General features: G+C 42.4%; 1 protein-coding gene, 1 long non-coding RNA gene and 6 other non-coding genes across 9 annotated transcripts; 4 read left to right on the top strand and 4 right to left on the bottom strand.

Annotated features, from left to right (window-relative positions):
• The first annotated feature begins 1,232 nt into the window (after positions 1–1,232).
• trnaq-cug (transfer RNA glutamine (anticodon CUG)) lies at positions 1,233–1,304 on the top strand. Its single transcript has one exon. It is a non-coding gene; the product is annotated as a tRNA-Gln (tRNA).
• Positions 1,305–2,236: 932 nt separating this feature from the next.
• Positions 2,237–12,692, bottom strand: LOC128767541 (uncharacterized). Of its 2 annotated transcripts, XR_008416135.1 has the most exons (4): positions 12,493–12,692; positions 7,958–12,130; positions 2,845–4,511; positions 2,237–2,754 (listed from the first exon to the last, which is right to left on the bottom strand). It is a non-coding gene; the product is annotated as an uncharacterized LOC128767541 (long non-coding RNA). The 2 variants fall into 2 exon arrangements; XR_008416132.1 differs by having other exon boundaries at positions 2,237–4,511.
• trnaq-cug (transfer RNA glutamine (anticodon CUG)) lies at positions 4,095–4,166 on the top strand. Its single transcript has one exon. It is a non-coding gene; the product is annotated as a tRNA-Gln (tRNA).
• Positions 6,420–6,491, bottom strand: trnaq-uug (transfer RNA glutamine (anticodon UUG)). Its single transcript has one exon. It is a non-coding gene; the product is annotated as a tRNA-Gln (tRNA).
• Positions 8,087–8,158, bottom strand: trnaq-cug (transfer RNA glutamine (anticodon CUG)). Its single transcript has one exon. It is a non-coding gene; the product is annotated as a tRNA-Gln (tRNA).
• On the bottom strand, positions 8,542–8,613 carry trnaq-cug (transfer RNA glutamine (anticodon CUG)). Its single transcript has one exon. It is a non-coding gene; the product is annotated as a tRNA-Gln (tRNA).
• Positions 10,294–10,365, top strand: trnaq-uug (transfer RNA glutamine (anticodon UUG)). Its single transcript has one exon. It is a non-coding gene; the product is annotated as a tRNA-Gln (tRNA).
• A 167-nt stretch (positions 12,693–12,859) lies between the features above and the next one.
• Positions 12,860–14,991, top strand: LOC128767531 (uncharacterized). Its single transcript, XM_053879641.1, has 3 exons — positions 12,860–12,987; positions 13,331–14,209; positions 14,443–14,991. Exons 2-3 carry the CDS (start codon positions 13,343–13,345, stop codon positions 14,767–14,769), a joined length of 1,194 nt encoding a protein of 397 aa, XP_053735616.1. The 5' UTR covers positions 12,860–12,987; positions 13,331–13,342; the 3' UTR covers positions 14,770–14,991.
• The last annotated feature ends 180 nt before the right edge of the window (positions 14,992–15,171 follow it).

Below are 15,171 nucleotides of genomic sequence, written 5' to 3'. Positions count from 1 at the left end.
TAAATCAGATGACATACTACCACATTATGCAGTCTGCTCTTGTCCCTGGAGGTGGCGCTGTTGTACCAGACGGTGATAGAGGAGGTGATGATGGACTGGATGATGGCTGTGTAGAACTCCACCAGCAACCTCATCGGCAGTCGTAGTTTTCGTAGCAGCCTAAAGAAGAACATTCTCTGCTGGTCCTTCCTGATGAGGGACCTGATGGTTGGCTCCCATTTGAGGTCCTCAGTGATGGCGGTTCCTAGGAAGCAGAAGGAGTCCACAATAAGAATGGGCAAACCAGCCAACATGAGAGGGGACAGAGAAACTGTTACTCTCCTGAAGTCTATGATCATCTCCACTGTCTTCTGGGTGTTCAGCTCCAGGTTGTTGTGGCCGCTTTCAGTGTTTTTGGTTGTTCCTGGATAGAATTGGCAATGGTTGTATCGTGGCGAGCACAGCTGCCTTCCAAGCAATTGACCTGGGTTTGATTCCCAGCCATTGCACTTCGTTTCTACGCATCTTCAACAACATCACAGTTCATTACTAAAACCCTGGGCCATGTTATCAGTCCATGTCTGAGAAAGGTTGATGGGAAGACTCCAGATTGTACAGCAAACACAGAGGTGCCTTGTACTGGATGGGAATCAAACCCATGTCAACTGCTTGGAAGGCAGCTCTGCTAACGTCTACAGCACCAATGCTCATGGAATCTTCAATTTCGATGAAGGTGAGCTTCATATGGCTGTCTGGGTGATCATCATGGACCCTGGGTGGGATCCAACCACCAACTGTTCGGTTAAGAGCCGAACGGTCAGTGTGATAATACATCACTGTGTTGGTCTTTGCTACATTTTAAAATCGATGGACAGACACTTTGAGAGCACAAAAGCAGTGTCAAAATATTCAGTAAAAGCTATATATATGTCCCTAAGTCATCATGTAGTTTCTCTTACAGGTTATTATACTTTGTCTTTGAACTGCTGGCCTCATATTGCCATAATGTGCCTGTATTTTTATTTGTTTATTCATCATCACCTGTTCTGTTGAAAACAAATAAAAAAAATAAATAAAACCACTAGGTGGCGAGCTGTTCCATTGGTAATAGGTTAAACACTGTGTTTCGTCCCTGCTTAAAGTTATTTTATTAACATTAATGTCACTCAAAATAATCACAGAAATATAATTCAGGTCTATCCAACAAAGTTTCTAATACTGGATTTACTTGATGTTCAGTGAAGGACATATGAGGTTCCATGGTGTAATGGTCAGCACTCTGGACTCTGAATCCAGTGATCCGAGTTCAAGTCTCGGTGGAACCTGCATTTTAGACTTGGCAGAGCAGATGCCAGGTCATTTCAAGCCTCTCTCCCACTCTCACTGTCCAACCTCATGAACCACCATTCAGTCCAAGCTTGTTCCACCAACAAAGTCAAATGTTGTTCCAGCTGTTCACTGTCTCTCTGTCTCTGCTCAAGGACAATTCCGTGCCTTGTTTTCCAGTGGCACCAAGAGGCTTCTGACTCCATGAAAGTGGTGCGATGACAGTTAGCAGAGATCCTGGAGGAGTTGTTTGCAGTCCAGACGTCTGTTAGAGATGATATTTCTGCCACTGGTTGGCAGGTTTTCAACATTGAAGGACGTCTATAACCTTCATGGATTTCTCTTCTGACATGAAACAGACAATAAGGATTAAACTCTGGGAAAACCAGGAAGTTAGGACTGAGAGGGAAAATAGTGATTGTTAACACACTTATCATGAGTAAGATAGTTTATACAATGAATGTGATGTGACAGAAAACATCATGAAGGAAATCACTCATTTCAAAAGGAACTTATGGGAAAGACTGAGGTGGGTCCCATTTGAAATGCTCTTCACAATGCAAAGTGTGTCCTGCTTAGTTCAAGTTCTTCTTTTTCTTTCTTTTTCAGGACAACAGACGACTTTCCTTGTAGTTGTCTTCACCCAGCTCTTCATCACATCTGTGTAGCCTGGTGCAGGAGGCTAAATCTGAGGGAATGAAGTCTTTCCAACCACTTTCATTCAGGTCCAGTTTGTGCTGTTGATGCCAGAGAATGGCAGGAACAGTTTACATGACAAGAGCTGTGTTCCTCCACATGGATACTAGCTCAATGTTGTCTGATGGAAGCAGAGTGGCGCAGCGGAAGCGTGCTGGGCCCATAACCCAGAGGTCGATGGATCGAAACCATCCTCTGCTAAGAACATCTTTATATTATTTTCTAATGCCATAGGTTCCATTTCATGTGTTTCCTTTGAAGTGTTCATGAGAAAGCATTGGACCATGAGGTTTCCTCTTGCTCCACCATAAACTTTGCATAGTACTTTTTATTTTTATTTTTCTGTGAAGCCATTTTCACAAAACCACATTGACAAACTTTTTATTTGCAACAATAACATAATTCACTCTTACATTTATACTCATTCAATACACCCAGAATCATGGTCAGACTTGAAGTGAACTATGTACAGTGTTCTGAAGGATCTTCCCTGGAGGGATGAGGGTGAAGAGACCAGGGGAGCGGAGTCTGGTTCCTTATCCTAGCTGGTGCCCTTTTTTGAGGTTTATTACTTTGTAATAGTCACTAGACGCAGGCGTCTGCGACCATTCCTTCCCCTTCATTTTCACTACAAAGGTAAGAGTTTGTTTTGGAATAAAAGAGGATGGACTGTAGCCTGCTGCCTGCTGAACAAACAGTCCATGTCCAGGGTGAGAAGGGTCGGCTCTGAGCCGACCTGCACGTCTCTGGGTCCTGGAGACATACAGGTCCTGAAGAGTTGGCAGTCTGCAACCGAACACCTTCTCAGCAGAACGCACAATGCGCTGCAGTCTGCCCTTGTACCTGGAGGTGGTGCTGTTGTACCAGACGGTGATAGAGGAGGTGAAGATGGACTGGATGATGGTGTGTAGAACTCCACCAGCAACCTCATCGGCAGTCGTAGTTTTCGTAGCTGCCTAAAGAAGAACATTCTCTGCTGGTCCTTGCTGATGAGGGACCTGATGGTCAGTTCCCATTTGAGGTCCTCAGTGATGGCGGTTCCTAGGAAGCAGAAGGAGTCCACAATAAGAATGGGCAAACCAGCCAACATGAGAGGGGACAGAGAAACTGTTACTCTCCTGAAGTCTATGATCATCTCCACTGTCTTCTGGGCGTTCAGCTCCAGGTTGTTGTGGCCGCATTGAGTGTTTTTGCTTGTTCCTGGATAGAATTGCCAACGGTTGTATCGTGGCGAGCAAAGCTGCCTTCCAAGCAATTGACCTGGGTTTGATTCCCAGCCATTGCACTTCGTTTCTATGCATCTTCAACAACATCACAGTTCATTCCTGTTCATATTATCTTATTCTTATTCATGTTATCAGTCCATGTCTGAGAAAGGTTGATGGGAAGACTCCAGATTGTACAGCAAACACAGAGGTGCCTTGTACTGGATGGGAATCAAACCCATGTCAACTGCTTGGAAGGCAGCTCTGCTAACGTCTACAGCACCAATGCTCATGGAATCTTCAAGTTCGATGAAGGTGAGCTTCATATGGCTGTCTGGGTGATCATCATAGACCCTGGGTGGGATCCAACCAGCAACTGTTCGGTTAAGAGCCGAACGGTCAGTGTGATAATACATCACTGTGTTGCTCTTTGCTACATTTTAAAATTGATGGACAGACACTTTGAGAGCACAAAAGCAGTGTCAAAATATTCAGTAAAAGCTATATATATATATATATATATATATATATATATATATATATATATATATGTCCCTAAGTCATCATGTAGTTTCTCTTACAGATTTTTATACTCTGTCTTTGAACTCCTGACCTCATATTGCCATAATGTGCCTGTATTTTTATTTGTTTATTCATCATCACCCGTTTGTGTGTACTTTTCTGTTGAAAACAAATCAAAGAAATAAATAAAACCAATAGGTGGCGAGCTGTTCCATTGGTAATAGGATTAACACTGTGTTACGTCCCAGCTTAAAGTTACTTTATCAACATTAATGTCACTCAAAATAATCACAGAAATAGAATAAAGGTCTATACAACAAAGTTTCTAAAACTGGATTTGCTTGATGTTCAGTCAGGGACATATGAGGTTCCATGGTGTAATGGTCAGCACTCTGGACTCTGAATCCAGTGATCTGAGTTCAAGTCTCGGTGGAACCTGCATTTTAGACTTGGCAGAGCAGATGCCAGGTCATTTCAAAGCTCTGTCCCACTCTCACTGTCCAACCTCATCAACACCATTCAGTCCAAGCTTGTTCCACCAACAAAGCCAAATGTTGTTCCAGCTGTTCACTGTCTCTCTGTCTCTGCTCAAGGACAATTCCGTGCCTTGTTTTCCAGTGGCACCAAGAGGCTTCTGACTCCATGAAAGTGGTGCGATGACAGTTAGCAGAGATCCTGGAGGAGTTGTTTGCAGTCCAGACGTCTGTTAGAGATGATATTTCTGCCACTGGTTGGCAGGTTTTCAACATTGAAGGACGTCTATAACCTTCATGGATTTCTCTTCTGAAAAGACAACATGAAACAGACAATAAGGATTAAACTCTGGGAAAACCAGGAAGTTAGGACTGAGAGGGAAAATAGTGATTGTTCACACACTTATCATGAGTAAGATAGTTTATACAATGAATGTGATGACAGAAAACATCATGAAGGAAATCATTCATTTCATAAGGCATTTTTGGGGAAAACTGTGGTGGGTCCCATTTGAAATGCTCTTGACAATGCAAAGTGTCTTCACCCAGCTCTTCATCACATCTGTGTAGCCTGGTGCATGAGGCTAAATCTGAGGGAATGAAGTCTTTCCAACCACTTTCATTCAGGTCCAGTTTGTGCTGTTGATGCCAGTGAATGGCAGGAACAGTTTACATGACAAGAGCTGCGTTCCTCCACATGGATACTAGCTCAGTGTTGTCTGATGGAAGCAGAGTGGCGCAGCGGAAGCGTGCTGGGCCCATAACCCAGAGGTCGATGGATCGAAACCATCCTCTGCTATGAAGATCTTTATATTCTATTCTAATGCTTTAAATTCACTTTCATGTATTTCCTTCGAAGTGTTCATGAGAAAGCATTTGACCATGAGGTTTCCTCTTGCTACATTTCTACTGGCAAGAGCTTTATGAAGGAATGTCCAAGAACCACTCCAAAGTATGAAAACTCTGATGGTTCCATGGTGTAATGGTCAGCATTCGGAACTTTGAATCCAGTGATCTGAGTTCAAATCGAGGTGGAACCTCAACACATCTTCCTTTGAAGTGACTCAGACATGTTGCCTGAAGGTGTCTATTACTTATGACAAATATTGGTCGACCCAGATGCAACTGTTCACAAACCACAAGAGCCATGTTCAAGAATATTTCATGAGGTTTTCATTACTCTCTCTACTAGATCTCTAAGACCAGAGTTTTTTTTTAATTTATTTTTTTTTTTCATTTAACAACTCACCTGTGTGGCGCTGTGGCTTAGTTGGTCAAAGCCCCTGTCTAGTCAACCGGAGATCCTGGGATCAAATCCCCACAGTACCTCACTGGTGAAACATTGATTTTTCACCATTGAGTGCCAAATCAATGTTTAACACATTGATTTGACACTTTGTCACTTTGCGAGCTGAGGCTCAGAAAATGGGGAGAACTTCTTTTTGCTTTTGCCAGATTTCATGTTGTGATATATGAACGGTAGGATGCGGCCTGGGTTGCTCTTCACAAACCCGTCATGGAGGACATCCGTCCATGGGGGTGAACTTTGTGAGCTTTGCCTCAGAGGAACTTTCTGGTGCACTGAGATAGTTTGCCTCCTCAGACGCTGGTGGTCCACTGTCTTGGATGGCACGACATGTACCCTGCCATTATTTACATTTCCCATAAAACCAGCAACAGAACAATTACCAAAATGATAGTTTAACTACTTTGATCATTTCTCAATTAGGTGTGTCAGGCTTATACAGTGCTCACAACACAAACACCCATTCACACACAGCTTGACACACCTCAGGGAAACGAGGCATTTAAGTGTCTTCACTTTCACCACTCACATGAACATGAATGACGCATTGAAAAGCTCTTACGCAGCTGGATTCAGAGTCCAGACCACTACAGCATGGAACCAGTCATGTTGACTTTGGAGTGGTTTTTGGACTGTTCTTTGTAAAACTGGTGTCATAAATCCTGCCGTCTTGACCAAGTGCCTAAAATCAATGTTTCACCAGTGAGACACTGCTGGGATTTGAATAAAACCACTTTGGTCTTCGAGATCCAGTGAAGAAATGAAAAAGTGATGAGGAATTTCAGAACGTGGCTCCTGTGGTGGATGGTGGTGTGTGAACAGTCGTGTCTGGCTGGAACAATGTTTGGCGTCAGTGATCAGGACACCTTCAGTCAGTGTGACGCCAAAGCGAGTTCCAGGACAAGAAAACTGAGGTTCCACCGAGATTTTAACTCGGATCACTGGATTCAAAGTCCAGAGTGCTGACCATTACACCATGGAACCATGAGAGTTGTTGGACTTTGGAGTGGTTCTTGGACATTCCTTCATAAAGCTCTTGCCAGTAGCAGCAAGAGGAAACCTCATGGTCCAATGCTTCCTCATGAACATGTTGTTGGCAACACTTGGATTTGAACCCTGTAACATTAAAACAGGATATGAAAAATGTTCATAGCAGAGGATGGTTTCGATCCATCGACCTCTGGGTTATGGGCCCAGCACGCTTCCGCTGCGCCACTCTGCTTCCATCAGACAACACTGAGCTAGTATCCATGTGGAGGAACGCAGCTCTTGTCATGTAAACTGTTCCTGCCATTCACTGGCATCAACAGCACAAACTGGACCTGAATGAAAGTGGTTGGAAAGACTTCATTCCCTCAGATTTAGCCTCATGCACCAGGCTACACAGATGTGATGAAGAGCTGGGTGAAGACAACTGCGAGGAAAGCCATCTTTTGTCAAAGAAGCAGAGCTTGAACTGAGCAGCACATGCTTTGTATTGTCGACAGAATTTAAAATGGGAACCTGATCCAGTTTTCCATCCCAGAGCAAGGTTCAAACCGAGGGCCTGCAGTACAAACACATTTTCGTCCTCAACTTACTAAAAATTAAATACTTATCTTCCATCCAATTTCTCTCAATGGGTAATGATTCTGATTTTCTTCAAAGGACCAGAAATTAGTTTTTAATGTACTTAATTCAATTTTCTTCTGTCCTCTTCTGATATAAAACAAGATCAGTCATTTCTGCCTCTTCTTATATTATTTCCTGTCTCAATTCTACTTTTCCACTCTGTCCACATGACTTCTTTGACGTCCTGCATGACTAGAGCCGCCCTCCTGGTCTCAGAGCTCCGCCCTTCTCTTCCTGTTGATCGATCAGCACTTGTGCGATCATGAATCCTGGGACGTACTCACAAGTTATAGAGTTTATTTTTCTGATCCCAGTCTTCCATACCTTTTCATTATTTAGGACCTTGTTCACTTTCTTTGTCACATTATTTAGAAAGATGGGTTGTTTCAAGATCTTCAACAATGTATCGCAGTCATAGCTCACCTTGTTTAGGGGGTATCTTCGTTCTTCAAGTACTTCCTCGTGGAATTCATTTGTTTTTATTAAATGTGCTTCTTTAAAAGACACATATTTTCCCATTATTTCACAACCACAATATTTCCTTAACTTTCTTTTCAAAACCTTCTTCCATATCTGATCATCCTCCTGTTCCAAGTATTTTGTCACTGTTCTGACCCTTATCACACTTTTCTGATTCTCCAAAGTAACTGGCTTGATCCTCCATCATCATCCTCATGCTCGAAAACCTCTTTCCTGATCCTGGCTTCCTTCCCATCCCAAATCATGTTCCTGATCACATCACTGATTCCTTCATGATGTTTTCTGTCATCACATTCCTTTTTTGTTTTGGTGACCAATTGCTCATATTGTTTTCTTTCTGCTATTTCATTTTCCTTCACCTGTAAATCTCGACCTGAAGTTGGTGGGTTCTCATCGCCAATGTACTGTCCATCACCTCTGGTATTAAGGTAATAATGGCTCCCGATGCCTTTCCAAAACTTGACTCACAAACTTCACACCTAAGAGACAGGTTCCACCGAGAGTTGAACTCGGATCACTGGATTCAGAGTCCAGAGTTCTGACCATTACACCATGGAACCTGGGGTTGTACACATCTTTCAGTGATCATCCAGTTTAGTGAGTTTTATAAACTGGTGTAGAGACATTTGCCCTTTTACATGCATTTCTGTGATTGTTGATAAGTTATGTTCATCTAAAACAACTTTACTTTAACAACCACTTGCTCAAACTTTTCCTTTTCACCTAGCAGGGACGTAACAGTGCTAAACCTATTACCAATGAATATTTCATTTTCCTTCCCTAAATTTACAATTTTCGTATATTCTTGCATCACCTGTAAATCCATACCTGAAGCTGGTGGGTTCTCATCGCTTGTATACTGTACATCACCTCTGGTATTAAGGTAATAATGGCTCCTGATGCCTTTCCAAAACTTGACTCACACACTTCACACCGAAGAGACAGGTTCCACCGAGAGTTGAACTCGGATCACTGGATTCAGAGTCCAGAGTGCTGACCATTACACCATGGAACCTTGGTTGTTGCACGCCTTTCAGTGAACATCCAGTTTAGTGAGTATCAGAAACTGTTGCATTTGAGACATTTGCATTTTTACATACATTTCTGTGATTGTTGATAAGTTATGTTCATCTAAAACAACTTTACTTTAAGAACCATTTGCTCAAACTTTTGTTTTCCTTTTCACCAAGCAGAGACGTAACAGTGTTAAACCTATTACCTATGGGACAGCTCGCCACTGAGTAGTTTATTAATATGTTCAATGTATAACAGAACATACATCAACAGGTGATGACAAATAAACAAATGTAAAAAATATACGCAAAATATTGCAATTCGAGGTCAGTCAGTTCAAAGACCACAGTCCGTTCCAGACGGCCATTTGAGAAGCGATTTGTTCGAAATCCGAATCGATTTTTCCCATCACAATGAATGGAAAAAGAAATAATGCGTTCCAAGCCTTAAAATAGGCTTTTGTAGGAGTGAATGTAGAGTGACGTCTCTCCAGAAGTGAAGAGGTGCCCGGTGCGTGTCCAGCTCTGAATGTGCGCTTCTGTGCAGTTTGGCTGTGACAAAGTCATAAACCAAGTAACGCTCTGTCCCAGACTCGCCTCATCCCTGTCCCAGCTCCAGCTGACAACAGGACATCAAACCCTGGAGTGAGTGCTCCAGCCTGAGAGGTGTGGAGAGTGAGCACCTCCCCTGTGACGCTCTACCACGGTCCAGTGTGGAGACAGGAAAGGTTTTACACCTCAATATGAAGAAAAAACAGTCAGTAAATAGAGCTAATTTCCACAATAACAAAGCGCGTCGTGGGTCAGCTGATCGGTCCGCGCACGTTATGTTTTTCCGGGGGCGTTCGAGTTCTGGATTTTTGAAATCCCAAGTAAAAAAATCTCGAAATCTTTGTTCAAACTCCGATTTGTTGGAAGTCTGGGACGTTCGAAAACCGAGGTACCACTGTACTTTAATCTCTGAGAGAAATAACGTTTTTTTTTAATTGTTGCTAATAAATAGTTTGACAATGTGTTTTTGTGAAAAAAAAAATAAAAAGCACCATGCAAAATGTCAACAAATGAAATTGAACACATTTTAGTGCAGAGATGATGGGAAAATAGTGATTGTTAACACACTTATCATGAGTGAGATAGTTTATACAATGAATGTGATGACAGAAAACATCATGAAGGAAATCACTGATTTGATCAGGATTTTTTGGGAAAAACTGAGGTGGGTCCCATTTCAAATGCTCTTGACAATGCAAAGTGTCTTCACCCAGCTCTTCATCACATCTGTGTAGCCTGGTGCATGAGGCTAAATCTGAGGGAATGAAGTCTTTCCAACCACTTTCATTCAGGTCCAGTTTGTGCTGTTGATGCCAGTGAATGGCAGGAACAGTTTACATGACAAGAGCTGTGTTCCTCCACATGGATACTAGCTCAGTGTTGTCTGATGGAAGCAGAGTGGCGCAGCGGAAGCATGCTGGGCCCATAACCCAGAGGTCGATGGATCGAAACCATCCTCTGCTATGATCATTTGTATGTTCTATTCTAATGCTATGGGTTCAGTTTCATTTGTTTCCTTTGGAGTGTTTGAGAAAGCATTGGACCATGAGGTTTCCTCTTGCTGCATTTCTACTGGCAAGAGCTTTATGAAGGAATGTCCAAGAACCACTCCAAAGTTTCAGAATCCTCATGGTTCCATGGTGTAATGGTCAGCACTCTGGACTTTGAATCCAGTGATCCGAGTTCAAATCTCGGTGGAACCTCAACTCAACTTCCTTTGAAGGGACCCAAACGTCTCCCTATTACTTACGACAAACATTGTTCTACCCACACGCGACTGTTGACACACCACAAGAGCCATGTTCAAGAATATTTCATGAGGTTTTCAATACTCTCCGTATTTGATCTCTAAAGGTACTTTCACACCGAACGCGACTTCCGCAAGCGACACGACTGATTTGGCCGATTGACGATGATCAGCCGCGACACGACTGGAGTGTGCGACGCTACGCGATTTGAGCTACATATGGCGATTCCGGCTACTCAAGACGACACGACTGGACTACTGCGACAGTCGCAGTAGTTCAAAAAATTGAACTACTGCGACCAGTCGCGGCGCGTTGACCAATCAGAGACCAGATCCGCGAGTGATGTGTCCCGGAGGAGGAGAAGCTAATGGCTGCAGTTGTTTACATGCAGACTTTCCGCCGTCCTGTCGTGAGTGGCACAAATTCTGCATTTTTTAATTTCCACCGGAACATAAATAGGAAGAATCTTGTCCGGAGGGAAAGTTCGCCACAACGGTGGCGTTCCTGGTGAGTTGACACCTTTATTTACCTAAGTTTACTAAACGCAATGTCCACCGAGTTTACGAGGCGAATGTACTGCTGCGACTGTAGAAACTACATCTGTATGGCGACGGGATAAATCAGTACTGTTTCTGATTTAATTTAATTCAGATGAGACGTCCTGAAGGCTCTGTTTATATGAGGGGAGGATGGCGATCGAGGAGCGGAGTGGTCAGTGGCATCTACTGTAGTGCCGTGAAGTGAGCGTTCTTCACCGTCCTCTCTCTTCTGGAGCCCTTCATCTCCAAGAGAGACCTCGGCCAACATGACTGGAGAGGCAGCTGCAGCAGCAGCAAGGTAGCAGGTCGGTTTGTACGTTCATTTAGTGGTGACATTCTGAATACTAGCTAAATATATAAATATAAAAACGTATGTAGCTTTCTGTATTGCTTTTTTCAGTATAGCTAGTACAATAATGTAATCACGCTATGTGAGAGGAGGAGGATGGATCCACTCATGATGTTGGTGATGATGAGGAGGAGGATGGACCTTCCTCTGCCTCACCTGCTGCTGCTGCATCTTCTCCACCTAACACTGGCCCCTCCTCATCCACTGCTGCTCCTGATGTATGTAGACATAGCATTTTCTAGCATTGTTCTGTTTTTGTTATTAAATGTTCTCCATCATTCAAGCACTGTCATCGTGACATGACTTGCTTTAGGTTAAGTATTGCTGTCCTATACAGATTTTATTTATTCGTACTCATCACTATCACTATTGAACTCAACTTCCATTATGTGCAGGACACCGATGGAAGAGACCTTCAGAGCATGGTGTCACCAGATGCTGAAGCTGAGCTCAAACATCTACTAATGTACTCCCTCCACAAACCCAGCTCAGAAGATGGGACAGTTTTCAAGGTCCTTGTTCCTTCCAGGTTCCACATAAATTTAAAATGTACATGCTACTTTACCAGATATTTCATCCATGCTATATGTCTCGTACTGTAGCATATTTGACAATAAAGTTACCTTACCTTACCAAGCAAAACAACAGCTGACTGAAATTTGGATCATTTACTTTCTTTGTAGCCACAGTTAGGGTTAGGGTCCGCCTCTCTTGACCCCCGTCCCTCCGGGGACAACAAAAACATGTGTGGTCTGTGGCTGGAGTCCTCTGGTCAGCTCCTGGAAATGGACGGTCACACCAACATGGAAGCAGGTGTCCTGTTACCGAATACCTGCAAAATATAAACCATACATGGATATGTAAACATATATATATTGGTGATAACTTTAAGTATATATCAATCATACAACAGTGCATCTGCCTCACAGGATAAATAGTTTCATCACAATGCATTTAACTGTTGCATTCATTGATGACCACAAAGTGGCGCTAACTGACAAGACTCAAAGAAATATAAATATTGTTTCAAATAGTCTAGTTTTAGTGTACATACTATTGACGATGACAGATTATATATCTCCGAAAATTACTTCAAGCACACAGCAGATACGACCGCGGAGTTGATGAATTGATGACAGTTCAGAAAGACTTGGACACAAGTCCGCGTACATAACGACACATCGAGCTGCTTACCGAGGACAGACCGCGGGCACTTGATGTCCTGTATTCAGCCACTGATCCAGACCAACAGGTCGTCCAACTCGCGGTGGTTCCGCTTGAAGTACCGTTTGAAGTGGCCGTATCCCGGTGACGCTGCTGGAGGAGGTGGTTAAATTCACCAGTGTGAGCGGCTCTGGCGAATGCTACGAAACGAGAGACGTCTCTTTTTTACGGAAGAGGATTAGGGCCAGTAAAGAAAAAAAAAAAAATCTCAGAATTCTGACTTTAATCTCAGAATTCTGACTTTAAAGTGAGAATTCTGACTTTAATCTCAGAATTCTGACTTTAAAGTGAGAATTCTGACTTTAATCTCAGAATTCTCACTTTGTGACGTTGAGCAATGAATTGTGGGGCGGGAAACGTCAGATCGCTGTGTAGCTGTGAAGAGACAACATGTCATCGACCAGTGACTTTTTGCGCAGTCGAGGAGTTTCAGAGGACATCATCTCACTTATGGAGGAGCAGAGGGTGAGTAACATATTGCCTTCATTTGGTGACTGTTGAGTACTTAAAGGAAATGCTCCATGTAGCTTGTAGCTTCGCTACTAATTCATAAAAAAGAGACTGACGTGACAATCCATATATGTCACGGTGATGTCATATACACATAGACACACATATGCACACACACGTCTGTATTTTACTACTAACTGGGAAGGTTGATGAGTGTAGTGAACTGTTGAAACTGACACAACACGATAAATGCGAACATTATTATTTACAAAATATATAATATGCATACTGTTTTGTCAGACGCTACATTATTTCAGTAATTCTAAAATATGATTGTTTTTTATCTTTTCTTGTGCAGATAAAGTGACTGATGGAGGCTACAACTCACACAGTGGCAGCTGAAAAGCCAGATTTGGATGACTTCATCAAGCTGTGCTTTAGACTTTCACTCAGCAATAAAGAAATACTTGCAGTAGTGGCACATCGTGCTCAGACTGTCATGAGTATTCGGACTCTGAAGAGCATATGCCGAAGACTTGGTTTGTATCGAAGAAAGAACCAGTCAGACCTGGGAGAAGTGTTGGCTTTTATCCAGCAAGAGATCATGACGAGTGGGCAGATGCAAGGTTATCGATGGCTTCATCTACGAGCAATTCAGAAAGGATTTGTTGTGTCACAAGACACAATACGGCAAATTATAAAAATGATTGACCCCGTTGGTGTGGAATTAAGAAGAGCACGACGCCTACGAAGACGGCAATACAGCTGCAGAGGACCAAATGCTGTTTGGCACATGGATGGCTATGATAAATTGAAACCCTATGGGATTGGCATCCATGGCTGCATTGACGGGTTTAGCCGATACGTATTATGGGCAGAGGCCTACACCACAAACAATGGTCCGAAGGTGGTTGCAAGTTACTTTATTAAAACAGTTTCACGCATTGGTGGATGCCCAGAAAGGATCCGTGCTGACAGGGGCACAGAAAATGGCCATGTTGAACAGATGCAAATGTTTTTGCGAAGAAACCACTCAGATAGCTTTGCAGGGGACAAAAGTTTCCTTTATGGAAGAAGTACCGCCAATCAGCGCATTGAAGGATGGTGGACCACCCTCCGTAAACAGACTGCACAATTCTGGATGAATTTATTTCAAACTCTTCAGGATGATGGTCACTTCACAGGAAACTTTCTGGATAAAAGCCTCATCCAGTTCTGCATTCTCAATCTCATGCAGGTAAAAGACTTTGTCTGTGCATATTATTTTTTCTGCATTGAAATTAATCAATGGTAAAAATTTAATTCCGAAATACTTGAAGTAAGACAGTCAGATGTACTACAGATACTTTTGTCATTTTGCATAGTGCATACTGTAGATGGGATGACTCAAACAAGCAAATTGAATGTTCATAAAGTTGCTGGGCAAAATGTCAATAATATCAATACTTAACTATTCCGCTTTTTGGGCAGGATGAGCTGGATGAAGTTGTGAACACATGGAACTCCCACAAAATAAGATCAAGGTTGACCGGTGATGCAGCTTCAGGTCGGCCAGTCGTCATGTATTCATTCCCTGCCATTCACAGTGCTGAGGATCGACTGAAATCTGCTGAAATGGAAGAGGTCATTGTATGTATGGAAGAGTGCACGCCAAAAGCCCCGTTTCCTTGTGATGAAACTGTTTTTGAGCTGTGTTGTCTGCTCATGGAGGAAAATGAATGGCATGCTCCATCAGATCCATTAGATGCAAGTGATTTGTACATTACATTGAGGGGAGAAATATTGAAGATTGTATGACAAGTCTATTGATGTAATATTTATTAAAACTTCGGCATCTAACTGTGTCATTAAGAGAATGAATTCGACACATTTTTTGTCCTTTGAGTTTACGTATTGTGATTTTTCACACATGACATTTTAAATGTATTTTCTGTAAGTCACAAATAAATAAAAGGGCATTAAACATTTCACCTGAGTTGTGATGAATCTATGTAAAACTTCACCTACCAAAATGAGTGACAGAAAATATTTTCCTGTGTATAATTCGCTGTCTACAATGTCGTTTTTTTTAGTTTCGATTGGTTCCATAAATATTTTTGAAGTACTATGTATTGCAAAAAACATTTTACAAAACATATGAACAACATTATGAGACACTTCATATTTACACACTTAATAAACACTCAGGTGAAGACAGAA

The sequence above is a fragment of the Synchiropus splendidus genome, chromosome 1 (genome assembly GCF_027744825.2).
Source record: "Synchiropus splendidus isolate RoL2022-P1 chromosome 1, RoL_Sspl_1.0, whole genome shotgun sequence".
In the NCBI taxonomy this organism is placed as follows: Eukaryota; Metazoa; Chordata; class Actinopteri; order Syngnathiformes; family Callionymidae; genus Synchiropus; species Synchiropus splendidus.
The sequence above is the reverse complement of the archived record's forward strand: the minus strand, read 5'-3'. Positions and strand labels throughout refer to the sequence as shown.

Bases quoted from the DNA above. Each gene is read 5' to 3' on its own strand.
- LOC128767531 (XM_053879641.1), top strand. From the start codon at position 13,343: ATGGAGGCTACAACTCACACAGTGGCAGCTGAAAAGCCAGATTTGGAT. The intron at 14,210-14,442 runs GTAAAAGACTTT...CTTTTTGGGCAG, and splicing joins GCATTCTCAATCTCATGCAG to GATGAGCTGGATGAAGTTGT.